The sequence below is a fragment of the Nannobrachium achirus genome (assembly GCF_963921795.1).
Source record: "Nannobrachium achirus genome assembly, chromosome: 21".
NCBI lineage: Eukaryota > Metazoa > Chordata > Actinopteri > Myctophiformes > Myctophidae > Nannobrachium > Nannobrachium achirus.
Window position 1 is genome coordinate 36354737 of NC_137828.1, and position 20512 is coordinate 36375248.

Consider the following 20512-nt stretch of genomic DNA (forward strand, 5'->3'; position numbering starts at 1 on the left):
GAAAAGAGACTTTTGGATGAAGACACCTATTTATATAACAGCCATGTTTTTATGGTGTGACTCCTCAGAGGCAAGCCGTCTAGAAGAAGGTCTGTCTGTCTGTGTCCAGGGCTAATCTTACAAATCACTGGACCAATCAGTACTACACTTCTTGTTCTTCACGTATACTGTAGTTTATACTTAAAGGGGCACTCCACCACTTTTCAACCTATGTTCATATAATTGGTCCTCACTCAAAAATAGCTTTTTCTTTTCTTTTTTTCTTTTTTTTCCTCAGAGGAGGGCTGTGGGCAGGTCAGAAACCCATCGTCTTGTGGCATCATCGATTGCCAATCCAGCTTATAGAAACTGCAGGCTTTCTATTCCTGAAAAGTTGCCAAAAAGTTTTTCCAAAAGTTGGAAAATGATGATGTCACAAGACGATGGATTCTGAACTTGCTCTCCTAGGAGACTTGGACTGAGTAGAAAAACATTGTGATATTTTATCATGAACATTAGTGAGGACCTATTATATGAAGACAGGTTGAAAAGTGGTGAACTACTCCTTTAATTTCTTTTCTTTTTTGTATAAAAACCAGAGTGATGAGTCAGAGAACTCAGGACAAACAAGCAACATGTTTTGACTGGACTCTTGTTGAGGCAAAACTAATGTTTTTGTAAAGTGTTTCCAAGACACACCAAAGCCTGCTCCTAAAGTACTGTACATAAACATATGATTGTCAGCTATTTACAATAGGAGTTACTAGGTGCAGTATCTTTAAAAGAGAACATTTAACTAAGCCTTTCTCATATAATTGCAACAACTTTCTTTTTCTTTTTTAAGTTATTGTCACATTATAGCCACAGTGCAGAGAGACGGGAAAGGCAGAGAGAGAGAGAGAGAGATGGTAAAGGAGAGCAAAGGGTGTTGGGGTCAGACGAGTTAAGTCCAGAGCCACAGGTTGCACACTGCTACTGTAGGACAGTGGTTCTCAACCCCTTCTGGCCGTGACCACCCCAACATAATCCTAGCACTAAGCACTAAGGCAGCCAAATCCAGCCTGAATCAGATCTGTGCCACATCCAGCAGGTTGGAATTTGATTGGTTTACTTTAAATGGTCACATGGTCACATGGAATGAATCAGATTCCAATCTGGATGTGACACAGATCTGATTCAGGCTGGATTTGGCTGCTTGTGATAGCTTGTGGATCGGCTATTCTCAAACTTTTTGCATCTTTCTTATTTTTTGACAATTTAGCCAATGTTTGACCAGTTTTTATAGAATAGTTTGTTGATTACTTTTTATGCAGTAATGGGATTTTTTCTTTACTTTCTCCCTTTTTGAGGTATTAAAAAAGGTCTCAAAAGTCCTTAAAGGAGTATTTCATCCCCAATTTGACCTTTTTTTCTATCGATTACTCACCTCAAAAAGTTCCTGTCGCCAAGACAATAATTTGATTATAATAATTTTACCCCCATTGATTCTGGAAGGAGACACAAATGCATGGATTTATGCAAAAACAGAAACAAATATTTTTGAACTCAAGTCTCCATGGGGTGAGTAATCGATAGAAGAAGAAGAAGAAAAAAAAAACATTTTGGGGATGAACTACTCCTTTAAATTGTCACTTGTCTCCTCCCCAAAAAAATAAAATAAAGAGATCTGGGGTCCCGACCCACAGTTTGAGAACCAACGCTGAAGGAAACAGGTGTGCATTTGAAAATGTTATACGTATTCCTTTTCATTCAGAATGACATCATTACCTCATGGTTATTTATGTCGGTATACTGGGAAAATGTACTGGAAAAAAAGAAGGTTGCTATTTAAAACTCTAGAGGCCGTTTTTGGATGCATGCGTTTATTAGGCCCGTTTATGCCGTTGAAATGGACTGGTCTAAAAATGTTCTGACACACCGGATGGAAAGCCTTTGGTTTGGCTGCCCACAAGGTTGGACCCGCCGGTTTCGTTGAACCCGCAGGCAAGGAGAAGGAAATACTGTCTGGTGAACAAGATGGTATATGCTGCTTTTCAAAGACAGAGGGTGACTCTGTGTGCATGTCTGCGGGTGGGATTTTCCACTTACTGTAGCGACGTGCTTTACAGTATGTGTAATTTACGGTGTGTATGTGTGTGCGCGCAGACTCGCGCTCATCCTCCCTCACTGCGCTGGTTTGTCTGTACAAATTAATGAAGCTGTCAGCACATATGGTATTTGCATAGCACTCCACGTCGCCACCATAAGCTCTCTCAATGTACAGCACAGAGTGTGATAGGCTGTGAACAAGACACTCCCCAAGAGCCAATGGAAACCTAGAAGGCTTTATTTACTGTACGATGAACAGGAGTGTCTTCTGCTGCTTTTGAGAACACGTGAAAAACCATGAATGGTTTTAGAATCCAGTATGTGTTCTAGTCGAGTGGTTCTCAAAGTGGGAACCGGGGACCTCTGGGTTCTTTGAGGAGGCTCCAAATGGACCCTTTACAGTTCTGTAACTCTTGAGAGTGTACAAAGGGATTACGGGTCCATTTGGTTTCCTTTGTACACCCTCAGAGTTACGGGAGTCCTTGAAATTAAAACGTTTTGGAACCACTATTCTAGTGTCTCTCTCGAGCTCTCTCTCTTCTAAATGCTTTCAGCCCTTTGATGGGTGTGGAGGGCGAGTGGTTGGCGTTTATTAGTCACTGATCAAACAAGTGGAGGTCCTGGAGGAAGCAACGTAGACATTATGATGGAAAATTACTGAGAATGGAGGAGTTGGGGTGTCCCTGTCAATACAGTGTGTTGACACACGCACACTCACAGACACATTTTCACCACTTGAGGGTCAACGGACACCGTGGCAATTTTCCACAATGCTCGCTTATTGTTCCTTACTATGCACTCGCCATAGCGAGGAGAGGAAGAGTTTAGATATCATATCCTTTTCCGTTACCCTGAGAATTGTTGCTCAGTTGCAGTGTTGCACTGTACAACACTTTTGATATGATTGAGGAATGTGACAATGCCGAGAGAAGATCAAAGTAGCCGTGCACACAATCGCAGCTTCAGTGCCAATGTCTTCGTATCAAACATAGGTATAGGCAGTACACTATGGCTATTTGTGTGTGGCTGCTTTCATCTTCTGTCTTGCACCTGCAGCCAGCACCTCCATATAAGGGTGTGCGTTTACACTCCTCTGAACAAATGAATGAATGTGACAATGCCAACATACCATTTTTCATTGATTCAATACTAAAAAGTGCCATGAAAGACTGGCAAAGATTTTTACCCATCACAATAAAAAATCCCAACAGATTCCCAACATAAGTGGAATGATTATTACACAAAATGAAAATGCTGACAGTCCTCAGGATGCTCTTAAATAACTGGCCCTGTTTTATATTCCTGTCCTCCAGGTGCTAACATCCTGAGAGACTCCACTGGGAATGTGAAGCTGGGAGACTTTGGAGCCAGCAAACGTATCCAGACCATCTGCATGTCTGGGACAGGCATCAAGTCCGTCACTGGCACCCCCTACTGGATGAGCCCGGAAGTCATCAACGGAGAGGGCTATGGACGGAAAGCTGACGTATGGTAAGCACGTGGGAAACGGCGCTCATTTGAACATGTTTTGTTTGCCAGTACAACCAGAATGTGTTTTATTTTTGTACAAACTCCTTCTAATGCCTTGTCATGTCTTGTCAGGAGTGTTGCCTGCACCGTTGTGGAAATGCTGACCCAGAAACCTCCCTGGGCTGAATACGAGGCGATGGCAGCCATCTTTAAGATTGCAACGCAGCCCACAAAGCCCGTGCTTCCTGAGGGGGTGTCCGACGCAGGCAGGGACTTCCTGCGGCAGGTGTTTGTAGAGGAGAAGTGGAGGCCGACTGCAGAAGTACTGCTCAGCCACCCTTTTGTTCAGGGTGGCTTCTGAACCTTCTAGGATCCCCCACCCTGCCATCAAGGCCTCCGCGGTCTCCAGCGCCTCCCCTTCTCTCTCTCTGGCCCGTCCCCGTCCCCAGGGACCCCTGTCACTCAAGGCTGCATGGCCCCGCCGCACCACTCTTGGACTTCGTGTCCCACTGACAATCACCGGTTTCTGCCTTGCCCAGGACTGAAGCGCCAGCCTCCTTCTCTTTTCTCTCCCAACTGGCTTAGACACGGTCATTCATAAAGGGAGGCTGGGTGAACTGTTTCCGGCCGTTCCTCGTTGTCCAAGGCATCGCTGTTCATTCCCCCCGGGGAGGGGAGGGGAGGGGGGCATGGTGTGCGAGAGAGCGCACCTAACAATCCAGCTGGCTGAAAGGACCATAGGTAGGCCTCTTTGCCCGTGTAGGGAAAGTCACCCTACTTAAGAGAAAGCAACGATGTCTCTGTGTCAACAAAATGACAAAACCGTTTTCAAGAAATATTAGTGGGTCTTTTACTATAATACGCTCAAGCAACTGCCAATAACGTGTAGGATTTTTTGCCTGGCACTATGTGATTGTGATTCACTTGTGATTGTTTTTTACCCAAAATTGATCACGTGATGTTACATGTAGGCCTACTGTAAAGTTATTCAGAAGCCTAAGTTAGCTATGAGTTGAAAATTCTGATCATAAAATATTTTTTTATGACAGACGGACAAATAACGTGTACAAAGTCACCTTCCCAGAGGGGGATTTCTATCATGACCTGAAATATGTAAATGTATTTTTGTCAACGCCTTACAATAACAGTTTGTAAGTGAGAATGTCCTTTTTTTTTACTATAGGGTTGCCGTTACCCTAGACCCGCAGCACTCACAGCCCAGTTTGGAAGGAGTACATTTTTCAGCCATTGCACTTTTGATATCATGCATTGAAGCATTTCCAACAGGCAGGATAATCAAATTAGTAAATTAATATTTTTATATTTGACACGTTTGTTTTTATTTGTGTAGTTTCTTTTTTTTTTCTTTTTTTTTCAAATGTTTGAGAAAACCAAAATGTTTGCATTATAGCTGGCGAGGTTGATGTTTAGGCAACACCAACAGTGATGCCTAGTTCATACTTCATCGTACGACAGACAGTGTAGAACTGAACTTCAACTAAAGAAAATGCAACGTTGTCATGTGACGAAGTATACAGTAAATTAGGCTTGAGCCCAGTCGTTCTCAACTCTGGTCCTGGGAACTCATATTAACTCAAGCAGTCGATTGCATTCTCCCAGTGTCCCTGATGAGCCGGTCAGAATGAAAGCCAGCAGTATTCTGGGTCCCTCTCCAAGGACTGGAGTTGTGAATGTGAACCACCAACCAACTCATTCCAGTGGGCTGTTCAGCTTCCTCGCAGTGAAACCTGTTCCACACAGAAGTGGCCAAAGAGAAATGGAATAAGTTAAAAAAGAGACGCACCATGTAAATCAGCAATTGTAGGTTGATTTAATTTTCAGTATTAAACTTAGATTGTGTTGTTGTCGTCGTTGTCACTTAAGAGCCCTATGGCCATTTCCGGTTTCATGGCAGCTTTTGTGCACAGTAGACTGTCCAAACCAAATCGTTTTGTATCAACATTGAAATGTAATGCCTATGAAGAGTATGCTGAGAAATTGCATCGAGAGGCTCATCGAAAGCAGTGTCTCTAAGTGATTTTCTTTTTCAACATGCATCCAGTCACCCCATTGCCTTGTTTTGGCTTTGCTTTCTACAGTAACACCTTTACTGAGTGTGAGGTTAACGTCAAGAATAGGGTCGGGATCCAGAATCGGGGGAACCATATCCAACATTGAGGAGTCGGAATCTGTTCACATTCGGAAACCTTTCCCGGAACCGGATGAGCATACTTCACGTCTGCTATACAATTACATTACCGATGGTTCTCAAATGTTTTAATTTCAAGGACCACCATAGCTCTTGAGAGTGTACAGATGGAACCAAATGGATCTGCAAGGGTCCATTTGGAACCTATAGGAATCTTTAATTGGAATTCGAAAATTATTAGTCAACCCAAGTCAAGAATACAATACACTATTGTATGTCACCCGAGGGTGCACGTAGTAAAGGCAGAGCCAAATGCTTTTATTTGAGAAGTGGACATAGGTAGCTAGCTATTGTAGCTTAGGCAAAATGGCCAGGTATAATACATTGGCACTTAGCAAAGGAATGATCACATCTTTTTTTACCCTGATCAGTGCCTTATTCTGCCTTGTAAACAAATAAAAAATGTTCACACCATTATGCGAAAAGCATTTTTCACCAGGGTGAGAACAGCTATTCAGTAGTAAGCACACAGGCTTTGCTGAGGTTATTTTCTATATTGAAAAAAAAAAACTAAACAAAAACATAATGATTGTACTGTAAATACATATTGTACTGCACTTTTGTATGGATTTTCTTTACATTATATACAAATCTATCTGATGGAAAAACCCTATGTATACAGTAGATTGTACTGTTATAGACATCATCTCTGAGCTCCTACAGGCCATCACGCGAGAAGGTAATGTGGTTTTTGATTGGGGCAGAAAATAATATTTTGCCTTAATGACAAAGCCTTGAAATGTTAAATGTATGAACACTTTTGTACATTTAACTTATTAAAAGAAGGGTCTATGCCTATATTGATCTGTATATCGATTGTCTTGTTTTATAAACATACAGGCCCAATGGCCACACTGTTAAGTGTCCAATGTATTCTTATCTGGTAGCATTTTAACGGAATCTTTGTCTGACTTTCCTCCTCGTTATCTTGAGACTTCAAAGTTGGCATGTGTGTCGCCGACGACCCGAGCGAGTCCAGTGAAGAGTGGGAAGTCAGTGGGATCGCTGATTGTCCACAACCGAAAATCCCTCCCTTTTATGGAGTTCCCTGATGTCATCAAAATGACGTCACAGACCTGATATCATAGACTGGCCTCCAAGTCGGCCTACTATGATAATGGCTATTGCATAACCGAGGGGGACACACACAGGCATTGCCCTATTCTTTTTTTTATAAAGAGACATACTGTAGCAGGCTTACTGATTTACAGTACAGGTACAGAGCAGTTGGAATATAGAGTAAGCTACTACATCTTTAAAACTTTTAACAATTTTTGTTTTAAAATAAATGCTGTTCATGTTATTGTGACATACAGTATGTGAGCTCAATGATGTTTGGTTTCATTGGCTCTCGAGGATTTCATATTGCCATTATAATAACACAGAGCCAGGAGTCCAGGACACACCTGGGCTTCTACAGGTCATGTTTACATTCACTTAGCTGCCTGGCTCACTCATCGTTCCCACTATTCAGTCCTGACACTGAGGGGGAAGTTACATTACCCCTTACCCAGGATGCACCTTGCTGTTAACTAGGGACACGTGTGTGTGTGTGTGTGTGTGTGTGTGTGTGTGTGTAGTAATACACACGCACGTGTACTACTATACTTGTGATGGCCACATCGCCACACAACTATTGTAGAATGTGAGAAATAGAGTATTAGGCTTACAATTAGGAAAAGATTTGTATTAGACATTTTAGAAGACATGTTTATTGTCTTCACAAGTATAGCAATAGAAACGTGTGTGTGTGTGTGTGTGTGTGTGTGTGTGTGTGTGTGTGTGTGTGTGTGTGTGTGTGTGTGTGTGTGTGTGTGTGTGTGTGTGTGTGTGTGTGTGTGTGTGTGTGTGTGTGTGTGTGTGTGTGTGTGTGTGTGTGTGTGTTCTGTGATAAGCCAGAAGAGGTACTTGTTGATCTGGTCTAGCAGCTGGATTCAGTCAGTGCTGGGAGTAGGACTGAACCAGACATTGGTCAAATTGTTGCGACCATAGGTTGCAGTTTAGTATGAGACCCAGACCCGTCACATCTTGACCGTATCTGTCTGTCTGTCTGTCTGTCTGTCTGTCTGTCTGTCTGTCTGGGTAACGCTTGTTGATTAAGCTCTGACATCACGCTCTGACATTACTGTGATGTCAGGGGAACCACACTAACAGAAACCATTTTATGCCCATATATGGGTATAAAAGGAACACAAGCAGACAGACACAGAGAACACTGCATAAAAGGGACACAGACAGACAGACAGACAGACAGACAGACAGACAGACAGACGGGTAGACTACAACTGTTACTCTGACAATGGATACAACAGGTATTGGATGTGTGGCACTGCTGTAGGTATGTACTGTAGCTGAGGAGTGAGCAGTTGAGAAAGGAAAGGAGTGAAGGATGTCTGTGCCCAGATCAGGGTCAAAGGTCACACTTGCTGGGGCTCAACGCTGTACCAGCGAGACCATCTCCCATTCCAACAAACACATATCCAGGTGACGTGAGAGAGAGGCCATGCCTTCATATCCGTTTTATGCAAGTGCAGCGTTTGCTGTTTTCCCCACGAGCATGTGAACGGGGGAAACCGACTTCTTTTTTTTTAAGTAAGAAAGTGTTTAGTGACACAGATTTTACTTGGACCACATCTTGTGTATCTTCCCTTCCTGGTGTGGTAGTCTGCCTGCCGATGTGGTACACCCAGTTCAGGAAGGCAGTGGAGACCCAGGGCAGGGTGAGGCTTGTTCTGCCAACCCCAAGCCAAACTCCCCGCTGGGCTAGAGGAAGGCAGATGATCTGGACCTTACAGGTAAAAATAAGTGATTATGCACTGTACATGAGTTCCTGTTTACCTTATGGCAGGGGTTCCCAAACGTTTGAATTTCAACCCATTAAGACATGAGGTCGACTCTAAAAAAAAGCCTTCTAAAAAACGTTGTTGCTGTCAGGAAGAAACCCCTCATCTCCATTTTTTTTAATCTTTTTAAATGAACGTCCTACTTGATCACAATACTAACTACAGCATCACACAAAGGTATGCAGAATAGCTGATCTACAAGCTTGAAACGCTGCACAAAGCGACCTTTTACATTCTCATAGTTACAGTGACCTGTAAGGGTCCTTTTGGAACCCCCTGGACCTAGCCTGGCGTTGCTCATACTAATTCCTCACTGCGTATCGGATATTAGTCTGGACTCACGAGCAGAATTTTTATTTCCAAGGGGTGTGTTAAAAAAATGGCTCTGGACACGATTGGATAGAACAGACCAATGATGGGGCCTGATTGGTCCCCCAAATTTTGGGGGAGAGGAAATGGATTCACAATTGAGCAGGGCCAGAGTTTTTTTGCCCAGGCCGATGGATTGGTCTGGTTCCAGGCTACCCTGGACCCCACTTTGAGAACCCCTGTCGGGCTTATGGTATGTAGGCTTATGGTATAAGCCTACATACCATGGCTTATGGCAGGGGTGTCCAAACTTGTCCAAACCAGGCAAGGGGGCCACATTAGAACATATTAAAACACCCAAGGGTTGTCAGCTGTGTGCTCTGAACAAAACACAAATAAGTAATGCAACCTTATTTCACATTTACCATATGTAACCAGACATGCAAGGTAAAACACAATAAAATAGAGTTTCTTTGACCCCTTCAGAATGAGACAAGGAATCCTGAGAAATTATACTCTGGGAAAATATTCTTGTTTGACCGTTCTGGCGGGCCGTTTATAATACAAATTAGGAATGAAGCTGCGGGCCGTATAAAATTTGTCCTTGGGCTGGCGGGCCGCAATTGGCCCCCGGCCCGCACTTTGGACACCCCTGGCTTATGGTATGTAATATGTACTTCATGCCAACTCCTTAATAAGTCATCATTATGCCTCTGCAACAATCTCACAAAGCCAATTGCTGTGCATGTATTGATTTACTTGGTTATTTTCACTCTATTGATACTTATTCTGATGTATTTGGGGTTTCATGTTGTGTCTTATAGCCTACAACACTTGGCTTTCCCATGTCAGAGACCCAGGCTCTGGCCAGAGACTCAAACCCCACTTCTGTCATACTGAGTCTGTGTGCAACAGACTATGGAACAGTATATTTGTGAATCCAAGACTCCAAGGCAAATGCATTCACTGAACGACAGATATGAAGCTTTTCAATGCATGGAAAGGTTATAACAGTTTCACTCCTTAATGTTCACATAATTCAGTTGATACAGTAGATGCACTGAATGTGTCCACATATAACATTGAAAATATCCATCAGTCAATCTATCAATCTATCAATCTATCAATCACTGAGGGCCGCACAGAAGTGCCCTGCTCCTAGTAGTTATAGGATGGGTAAATGCAAATTTCACATTATATTATGTGCAAAATATACAGTGAGAAAAAAAACAGACAATTATATTCTATTCTTATATCTTCAACTTTGCTTTATGTCCAATAGAGGGCGCCAAATCTTCCTCACAAAAGACCTTGGTCTTGATTAGAAGTTTGAATGTAAGCATTCACTTCTAAATTATATTGTTCACTGACATTATGTCTAGAGAGAATATAGGGTACTTGAGGCTCAGTCTGTGAGACAATTAAAAACATTTGAATGAATGTCATCACTATCAAACATAGATCAAACATCCAGGTTTATTATTTACAAAATATAAGTCTTAAATTATGTAGGCCTACAACACCTACACTGACCAAGTTCATTTAGGATTTTATGATTACCGCTATGAAATGCAGTTTGACAACACATTATTCTCTTGTTTTCTCTTTCCAAGGTTGACTGATGTGGTCTGTATAGTATTTATGGAAACTGGCTACAGTATTTACACAGCTCTGCTGGTACACCATAGGAAATGATCACAGAGAGAACAGGAAGTTCAATAGGGTCAACCAGGATCTGGACTATACATGTACAATAATGTGTATACATTTACAGTGTGTGCATGCCTGCCTGCCAAGAATACGCCTATAAAAAGTATAATCTGGCCTGGCTGGCTGGCTGGCACACCTCCCTTTCTGAGATTTGGATGACATAATTGGTGCTGCGATGCAGAATGTACTATACTTTATAACTGTGTCATTGACATGATAACATGATAATGAAATTAACGATTCATATGGCTGTCACGATTATGACATTTTACATGACGATTAATTGTCACTCAAATAATTGCGATTAACGATTTACAGGTAATTGTGTTTTTGTCATTGGCAATTACATTTCTGTTTTTAGACTTTGAAGTTGCACATGGCAGATATGACACATAACCTAAATATACAAAGAAATGACTGACAATGATTTGACAACTTTATACTTTAAAAAGAACATTGATAATGGAAATAGCCGATCTACAAGCTCACAACACGTCGCATCAGCCAAGGGCCGACTATATCTCCTGACAAAATGTCCTTTCGGTTGGACCATAACAAAGTCACATACATATCCATCGAAATTACAATATTTTATTTAACTATCATCATCAATATTTAATATTAATGCTAATTTGTCAGGTGTGTGCTCTGAACAAAAAAACAAATAACTCACATTACCAAATGTAACCAGTTTGACCCCTTCAGAATGAACAGGGAACAAGGAATCCTGACAAATTATACCATAAAATATTCTTGTTTGACGGTGCTGGTGGGCTGTTTATAATACAATTTAGGAATTAAATTGAGGAATGAATCCTGGGGCCATATAAAATGTGTCCTGGGGCCGCATTTCCCCCCCGGGCCGCACTTTGGACACCCCTGCCCTATAGCAATCAGACTTTTTCTTTGGTTCCTGTAAGGTAAGTGTGCTAAAATGTAGTCTGGTAGGATTCACCTCGAAATGGGCTGCAGATTGTTGTAGCGAGCCTGGGACAACTTCCTGGCCAGGGATATCATAGTTTTGGCCCAGAAGTTCTTCTCGCCCCCCTAGTGGCGAAAAAAAAAGAGAGAGAGAAAAAAAAAAAAAAAAACAGATTACCGGTAGTTAAAATGCAGTCTATGGTTAAAATGAACAAATTTGTACATTTGTGTAAGTGATATTTGTAAACAAACAGAAAAACAATCAGGGGGTTATTTGGAATCATTGCTATAGTGAAGTCAGGAAACCAATTTTATCTCATCTCCACAAAGATAATGAGCATCAATTATTCCAGTTTCAAATTTGCTGGCTCTTGTCCCCCATCACACAAAAATAGTTGTCTCCCGTCCCACCTAAAAATGTACAGCAGCTTAAATAACTTGGGCACTATTTTCATTTCTGCCATTGTATGATTGATGAATAATAGGCTACTTTGAGAGGTGACAGCAGACAGGGGAGAACTATTTTGGGAAACCTGTGCCCATTCACCTATTAAATCACTCATGAACAAGGTGCATTGTTAGCATGTAGTATCTAGCCAACCACATTTACAGCAGCTGTGTCAAGATTCAAGAACATGGCTACAATATAGCAGCCAAATAGACAGACATTCCTGCATCTCAATTCAGAGAGGGTGAGTCCTTCAAAGTGTAGGGTGGTAGTGGGTAGGGCGCTATACAATTTAATTTAAATAGAACATTAAATGTAGGGCAAGTGGTTTTCTTTGGTTAAAATAAATGTTAAATAGCTCTATATTTTGATAGCAGGCAACTCATTGAGTCTCTCCATGTTGACCAGCTCTTTATTGGGCAGAAAATGCATTTTCAGGTCAGGATGCCAATTTTGGCCAATCAGGATAAAGAATTCAGACAGGAATGGATACAGATTAAACAAGTGAAATGACACAAAGAAATGAGCAGACAACTCGAGTTTAGATCTAAATGAAGCTGCTGGGTAGCCTAGGCTACTCTCTCTCCTTTATTTAGCCTACTCCGATTCTGATGAGTAGGCTAAAGGAACGAAGATATTATTTTTTTGTATGTTTATTCGATTGAAATATCTCTTTCAGAATGAACTTACCACGCTGCCACTTAATTAAGATTGATTGCAAAAGGCTCCAACAATAATTTCTATAATAATCAATTAATCAATATACTATTAGGCTACTACCTGGAAATTTGAAATAGAAAGTACTCTGTTTTTTTTTTATATAAATCTTTATTCAAACATCATGACGTACAATTAACAAGACAATACGAAACAGACAATACAGTACAGTACAACACAACACAAATGACAAGTTATAAATACTGTTCAACTCCTCCCCCCGTGCCGTGACGCAGTAAATAGTCTACATTATTTCCTCATTCTTCTCTGTCCCGGAAACGTTCTACAAAATCATTTTTCTGTCAAGTTTGAGGATGACACGTGAAGAACTCGTATAGCTTAAACCAGCATCTTCAACACTGGAATAATGGCTCGCTGCTGTGAATCAAAGATTTGCTACGAATCAATTCCACTGAATGCACTGAACATGGGTGTGAGAAAAAAGTTTGGACTTTTTCTGAATCCGAGAACCACCGTCGCCGCGGACTGGACGGCTGTGGCGGAGCTCATGGGCTTTGAATATTTGGAGATCAGAAATTACGAGTCGTCAAGAAACCCCACCTTAGATATACTAAACGACTGGCAAGCCAAGAGTCCGTCTGCGACCGTTGGGAAGTTACTGTCCATCCTGGAGGAAGCGGAGAGAATGGACGTTGTGGAAGACCTGCGTCCCATAATAGGTGAGTGTAGTCCTACCTACTAGTAGACCTACTACTGTACTTGGGACCGTACCTATCCCCAGGTTCTATGTTCCCCAGGTTCTATGTTCCCCACTTTCTTACCACCTAAACCTAACCCTAACCTCAGTAAAACTAATGGAGGTTAACCTGTGGGGAACATAGAACCTGGGGAACATAAGGTGGACCCCCTGTACTTACTGTAGTTAATAATGCTTGTTGCTTTTGTTTTGTTCAGATTTAGCCTTCTTTCTCTCTCTCTCTCTGTATATATATATATATATATATATATATATATATATATATTTATAATCTTTTACCCCCTTTTTCTACCCAATTTAGTCATTGTTATGCCAATTGATTCCTCCCCAGACGCATTTCTGTGTTGTCACTGCTGTTGTATCCTACTGCCTCACCTGCCAGTGAGGAGCCCCTACCGGGAGGAACACTACCCGCTGACAGGTGCTGCCCCATGCAGCCTGTAGGATTACATGCAATGACCAATATCACCCTCCCCGGCTTCTCTCCCCAAAACATGTGACAATTGTGTTTGTGTTGACGCCCGACAAAGCCGGATGCACCATGATGGATTCAAACCCAAACCTCTGTGGTGGTGGGCAGGGACTTTACCACTTAGCCACCCAAGCACATTTGTTTTGATGATGGACTGGTCTATTACTAAAGTATGATTGTTTCTGTTTATTGATTGTTTGTTTATCTGTGTGGCTGCCCTGCCCATAATGCGCTTGGACATTATTAGATGAAGACATCAGGAGGTATCTTGAAAGGCAGGCGGAACCACCACTTCAAGTTCCTGAGGTAGACAGCTGTGTGCCCAGTAGTTCGTTAACCACGCGAGACGAGGAGGGTCAGTATACACAGTACACACACATGCAAGCTGCACATTATGCTCCGTTCTTAATAACTCACATTGCTTAGGCCTAAGTCCGATTTGAATAAAGCCTTATCCACAACTTTCCAACATCCCATCGTGCATTGCGCAGAAGGCGAGCGGCATTTCCGGCGTCGCAGCCTAGTGTGATCTACAAGCTCACAACGGTTGCATCTGCGACGCGACGTGAGCTTGTATGTCTGCTGTTAACCGGAAGTGTCCCGCAGATAATGCTACTGTAAAGTCTTGTGGAAACAGGTGGATAGACCTAAGTCTGATTTGAAAAATTACCCACTGTTTTTCTGGAAAACGTATTACTCAGCCTCTGTAGCAGTTAGAAACAAAATTCCAAAACCATTTGATAGCTTACACCCTTGGCTTTCATAGAAAAGAAAAGAACACGAAAAACGTAAAATATTAGCTACATACTGTACATACTGTAATACACAAAAATATGTTCCCGGCCTGAGGGGGTAATACACTTTAATGTGTACCCGTCCAGAACAGTCATGATTATGCATGTTTCAATTCAATTAGACATAATGTTCTGTGTTTTCATCTTCCAATTCATATACGATGATGTAGATACAGTTGTAATAGTGTCAAGATAGTGAATATACCCAAACCTATTTTGTGTTTAATTGGAAAAATACAAATAAACATCCTGGAGAGCATGGATCATCTTGAGAAGGGAAGAAACAGAGACTGGTGACTTCAACTATGACTATGTAACTGATGCATTTACAAGGATGAAGAAAAGAACAGTTTCAGTTCAAATAGTGGCACATTCAAAGATTTTTTTTAATTATATTCTCCTTCTCCATCAATTCACATCAAATCAAATCAAGATTTATTTATATAACATATTTACAACAATAGAAATGGCCAAAACTGCTCAATGAAGCCCTGTGCAACAATCACAGGACATAGGAAAAAAGGAACATGAAACAAGGTAAAAGACAGATTTAAGCACAAACAAACAACAACAAAAAAACAGATTTAAGCAACATTAAAAGCTAGTAAAAATAAATGAGTCTTGAGAACAAATGGAACCAAATGGACCCTTACAGGTCCATTTGGTTCCATTTGTAGACTCTTAAGGGGAACACACACCGGACGTGGAGGTGGCGCAGAAGCGGCGCGTCCAAACATACGGCCCCATTATTTTCAATTAACTAACTCACACCGGTAGCGTCAGACGTGCGCAGCTGCGGGTCTGCCGCCTCGCCTGCCGCGCCGATACGCCGCTGTTCTATTTTTCCAGCGTTGCCGTGCGGTGAACATGTTCTCCCATGGTTCTCCCCACCGGGGAAATGGATGTGCTGTGTGGCAGCGCGCCGCGTCTAGTTGGGGTTACCGCGCACATCACGTGCATCGATACAGCGACGCGACGCTGCTCAGCCGTCCACATTCAGTGTGTGCTCCCCTTTAGAGTTACAGACCTGTAAAGGGTCCATTTGGAACACCCTCAAAGAACCCAGATAGTCCCAGGACCCCACTTTGAGAAGTACTGTCCCAAATTTATTTAAATGACCCACTGGTATTGGATCGATCGGTATTCTGTATTGACCGATACGCAAGTTATGGGTATCGGAATCGATATAACATAAAAAATGTTACATCTCTATCCACAGATGGAGAGAGAGCCGGGGACTGACCTGCAGCAAAGGTTCATTGGGCTCGGGAATAAAAAAAAAGATCATGGGCTCTGATGCCTGACTCGCTGTCAGGCATCAGAGCCCATGTGGTCACAAACCACTCTGCCATCATGAAAATAACCCACGGGAATAAATGTGAATCTACTCCCCTCTCCTTCCTTTGTGCTTTACAGGTACACCAGAGTTTTTTGACGCCTTCATCTGTTACTGCCAAAGTGACCTCAGTTTTGTTCATGAGATGATTCAGCAGCTGGAACAGACAGAGAGCAAGCTGAAGCTGTGTGTGTTCGACAGAGATGTCCTCCCAGGTTCCTGTGTCTGGACCATAACAAGTGAACTCATTGAGAAGAGGTAGGCTTAGGCCTGTCACAATTATTACATAATCGTCTAATCGCAATTATTTGACGTAATCGCAATTATTTTTGTCATAATTGTTTCCATGTTGAAATATTTTCATATTTTCAAACCTTTTCAAAAATAGTGGAAATAGCAGATCTACAAGTTCACAACGCGACGGTCGCGACGCGTTGTGAGCTTCTCCTATTTCCACTATCAATGTTCTTTTTTAAGTATAAAGTTTTCAAATAATGTCATTCATTTATTTGTATATTTTAGGTTATGTGTCATATCTGCCATGTGCAACAAGCCAAACGTAATTCTCAACGACAAAAACACATTTTTATCGTTAATCGCAATTATCAATGGTCATGTAAAATGTCATAATCGGGAGTTCGGGACAGCCCTAGGTAGGCTACAATACATACTGTACTCATATTATGAATCTGTTGTGTATATTCTGCATTTAATCAGACAGGTGATCTTCGCTTTGACTGGCAGTTCTGCCTTAGTGCCTTGGCAAATGCCAGGATGAAACTAATTGTCTCCCCTATACTGTCAAGCCCCTAGCAGGGACCCCTAGCCCCTGGGTCTATACATTTATGGAAGGTTGATTGACATGTAACGTTATCATTTTGTGGATAGTTGTTAAAAAGTTACATAGTGGCGCTTTAATTTAGGAGCTTGTTTTAATTGCAATGGCTGGCAGAGAACGTGTAGCTTCTGTATACATGTTTCATGCATAATGTCTGATCTAATGTCCAGGTGCAAGAGAATGGTGGCCGTCATTTCTGATGAGTACCTGGCCAGTGATGCCTGTGACTTTCAGACCAAGTTTGCCCTCAGTCTCTGTCCTGGTAAGGCCAGACACACACACACACACGCACGCACGCACACACACACACACACACACACACACACACACACACACACACACACACACACACACACACACACACACACACACACACACACACCGTTTTACAGTACTTTGATTCTGAAAAAGACAAGCTGAAATAACAAAATATTACACCCCCCCCACCGCCCCAAAATTTAATATAAAGAAAATAAAAAAATGCATTTATAATAATGTAATATTGTCCTCCAATCACCATACAGGAGCTCGAAGCAAACGGCTCATCCCTGTGGTTTACAAGTCCATGACGAAGCCATTCCCCAGCATCCTTCGCTTCCTCACTGTCCTCGACAAAACACGGCCTTGCTCAGAGGCCTGGTTCTGGAGCCGATTGAGCCGCTCTCTCTCGCTGAGGTGATCACCAACCAAGGAGCAGGGGAGTCTTTTAATGATACAGCAAGCAGGCCATGGCAGCTTTGGTGCCATGCCATGACGTTTTTTCTGTTGTTGTTCAAAATAGCTTTGAAAGAGTCATTTTGGTGCCTCATGAGGGCCTGTCGTCGTACAACATGAATCAAATGAACAGACATCAGCACACCAGCGGCACATCAGAGGCTCACAGAGTAAGAGTTACCTTATAAATAAGGCTGTATAGTCCTTCTCACAGCTGACCCCGGTTCAGATCCTTTTTTAATTTTTTGCCATAGGTGCTCCCTAAAGCTTATTATTAGCGTAATAAAAATAATTATTTGGGCAGCTGACTACTTGTAATCTGGATTACATGAGATTACAAAAAATAGTAATCAACCCAGATATTGATGGGAGTGTGTCGATATTGCGACATAGCATCTGTTCGACTGTTCATTCTTTCGACACAGGTGAATGTTAACCTGGTGAAATTCTAACCTGCCGACGCGGGTGAGTAGCTAACCTGCCGACGTGGGTGAATGTTTTAAAACCTCTACGCCTAAACCTAACCCTAACCCTAACCTCAGTAACCATGACGCGGGGGAGTAGCTAACCTGCCGACACTCATAGTCGAAAGAATGACTCGTCGAAAGAGCAAGATTTCCCCATATTGATTACATATAGAAGAATATGTAATTAGATGATAGTTACATTGCCAAGGAAGCTTGATTACAATTTTGATTACATTGTCCAGGAAGCTTTCGATTGCATCTTAAAATGTGCCACTTTTCAACCCCCCCGCCCTCAGTAGCCACTTACCTTAGGATGAAAAAATCGCAATGGCAACTTTGCAACAGTTCCGTTTGTGGTGGCTGTCGGAAGCTCAAAGAGGAAATGCGCAACCCATGATGATGCTGAGTTCGACGACAGTAGTATGAGTTCTCAGAAGAAATTTTCTTCACTTCTGGACCTGGAAACTCTAGTGCAGGGGTCTTCAATAGGGGGTCCTCAGAGTTACTACAGGGGGGGCCACCAAATCTTTGTGTGATTCTTCTTCTTTTTTTTCATTAACTTTTTGAACCCCAGCATCCTTATTCTGAGGAGAACTTTAGCCAAAAATAGTCGATCTACAAGCTCACTACGCCTGTGAACTTGTAGCTTGACTTTTCCCCCCCCCCCCGGAAAATAGGTTTGGTGTAGAGGAAAAAAAAGAGCAGACCAAGTACAGAGGGAAAGGTAATGTTTACTATGTATTGAGGGTTTAAAGTGGTTAAATGTCTGCAAAGACACAATATGGATCCAAGTCTGACATACACCGATGATAGACAAGTCTCTGAAATCTATGGAAAAGTTCAAACTCTTCAACATCATTTTGTACAACATGTATTGGGGGGTCCCTGCTTCATCTCTCTCAACTAAGGGGTCCATGATCCGAAACACGTTGAAGACCCCTGCTCTAATGTCAAATGTGGTCTTGCTGATGAAGTATCTACGGTTGATGGGACAAGTACGATTCTGGACTGCCCTAATGGCTTCCCCTCGAGTGCATCTTTCAATCAGCTTTTCATGGTGTTTTTTCCAGTTTTATCCAGAGGGACCACTTCACACATGAACATAACAAAATATAATTACGTCAATAAATCGTGTTTGATTTTAAAATAGAACAGTACACAAAAATGTTCCCAAAATAAACAGCATCCCACATGGTGTAAAATTCAAACCTGTATTTTTGCCAGTATTGGTTTTTTCTAAGGGTCATTTGATTTGATCAAATGTAAATGTGGAATACGCAAAATAAATTTGAAAATATGTTGATGTTTAAAGAGAGATTTTTTTTAATTGGCATGTAATGTGACAGTACAATGGAGACTATTTCATGCCTATGCAATTTCCCTGCTTTGTTCCTCTTAATGTAAAGATTAGGGGAGGTTGCCTCCTCAAACTCAGCATTTGGAGTGAAATACAGAAGTCAATGCTTGTGGTGGTTGCCTGGCGTTGCCAGCCTCTATCACACATGTGTTCGGTCTGGTTTATTAACCAGGCAAAGTGGTGGTGGTTGTGTTTGTACAATTATGAATGAAACTGTCACGTTCAACCTGCTTACTATGCACCCAAAGGTACTGCGAGTGAACATGAGGGAGACTGAGAGCAATAGAAATTGCAAACCTTTTGCATAAAAAGGTAGAGGTGCTGGTAGAGGAATAAAGTAGTAGCAGTAGTAGCTAGCAGACAAATGTTTTGTGTCAACCACTGTAGCTTTTCCTGCACTGCACCAGCCACTTCCTCATGAGATTGAGGCTTGTAGATATTTGCATTGATATTGTGAACTGATTGTGAAACTTCCTGTATACCTGTGTTGCACTACAGTGTTGCAGTAATATGGAGCAATCTCTCTCTCTCTCAAGTGATGTTTTATCTATCTTCATTTTACATACACGTATATGAAAATGTTACGTCAATAAATGGCGTTCAAGTTTTTATTTATTGCTTTGAGATTTGTGTTCACTGCCCTTTTCTGGAGCTGTTAGGCCCATGCTAGAAAATGGCACATAACTTAATGAATAAATTGCATTTTGCACCACCTTTTACATACACAGCATGTCTTTTACCTTTCTGTTTTAAGATAAATACACCTTTAGAGATAGATCACAGGGGAAAATACTGTCAGCAACAGCACTGTGGGAATGAAGCACAGGAGAGGTTAGGAAACAGTTAAGAGTAGATGTATGAATTAAAATCATATATATTTGTATAATGTACAGTCATACAGTCTATCAACAACTGAATGAATACATTATTGCCATTGAATATATCAATCATTTATAGTCTATCAATGAATATGTACATCAACAGGCCTTCTATTGAACGTCAGTGTGTATTACTATTGGAATCAATCCAACTCATGAGTAATAGCTTTGACTTGTAAGTCTTATGTAGTCTTGTGATGATTTATGACTGATGACAAGTCAGCACGGTGTGTAGTGTGTACCG

At 41.7% G+C, this 20512-nt stretch overlaps 3 protein-coding genes across 7 annotated transcripts in view; all 3 read left to right on the forward strand.

Moving 5' to 3' along the window:
* The window catches only part of map3k22 (mitogen-activated protein kinase kinase kinase 22), an 80041-nt gene extending 73493 nt beyond the window's left edge, over positions 1-6548 (forward strand). For all 5 annotated transcript variants that reach the window (XM_080752150.1, XM_080752151.1, XM_080752152.1 and 2 more), the window contains 2 exons: positions 3381-3558; positions 3670-6548. In XM_080752150.1, the coding sequence (XP_080608276.1) occupies positions 3381-3558; positions 3670-3898 (407 nt within the window). In that variant the 3' untranslated portion in view covers positions 3899-6548. The remainder of the gene's footprint in view (positions 1-3380; positions 3559-3669) is intronic.
* cry-dash (cryptochrome DASH) lies at positions 6053-8527 on the forward strand (the record flags this gene model as incomplete). Its single annotated transcript, XM_080751749.1, is given in 4 exon segments — positions 6053-6060; positions 8122-8222; positions 8411-8495; positions 8497-8527. Coding segments are annotated over 4 exon segments (225 nt in total).
* A 4459-nt stretch (positions 8528-12986) lies between these two features.
* myd88 (MYD88 innate immune signal transduction adaptor) lies at positions 12987-19496 on the forward strand. The gene is made up of 5 exons (XM_080752160.1): positions 12987-13374; positions 14132-14239; positions 16095-16272; positions 17023-17114; positions 17377-19496. The coding sequence occupies exons 1-5, from the start codon at positions 13062-13064 to the stop codon at positions 17529-17531; spliced, it is 846 nt and encodes a 281-aa protein (XP_080608286.1). The 5' UTR covers positions 12987-13061; the 3' UTR covers positions 17532-19496.
* Positions 19497-20512: the final 1016 nt, after the last annotated feature.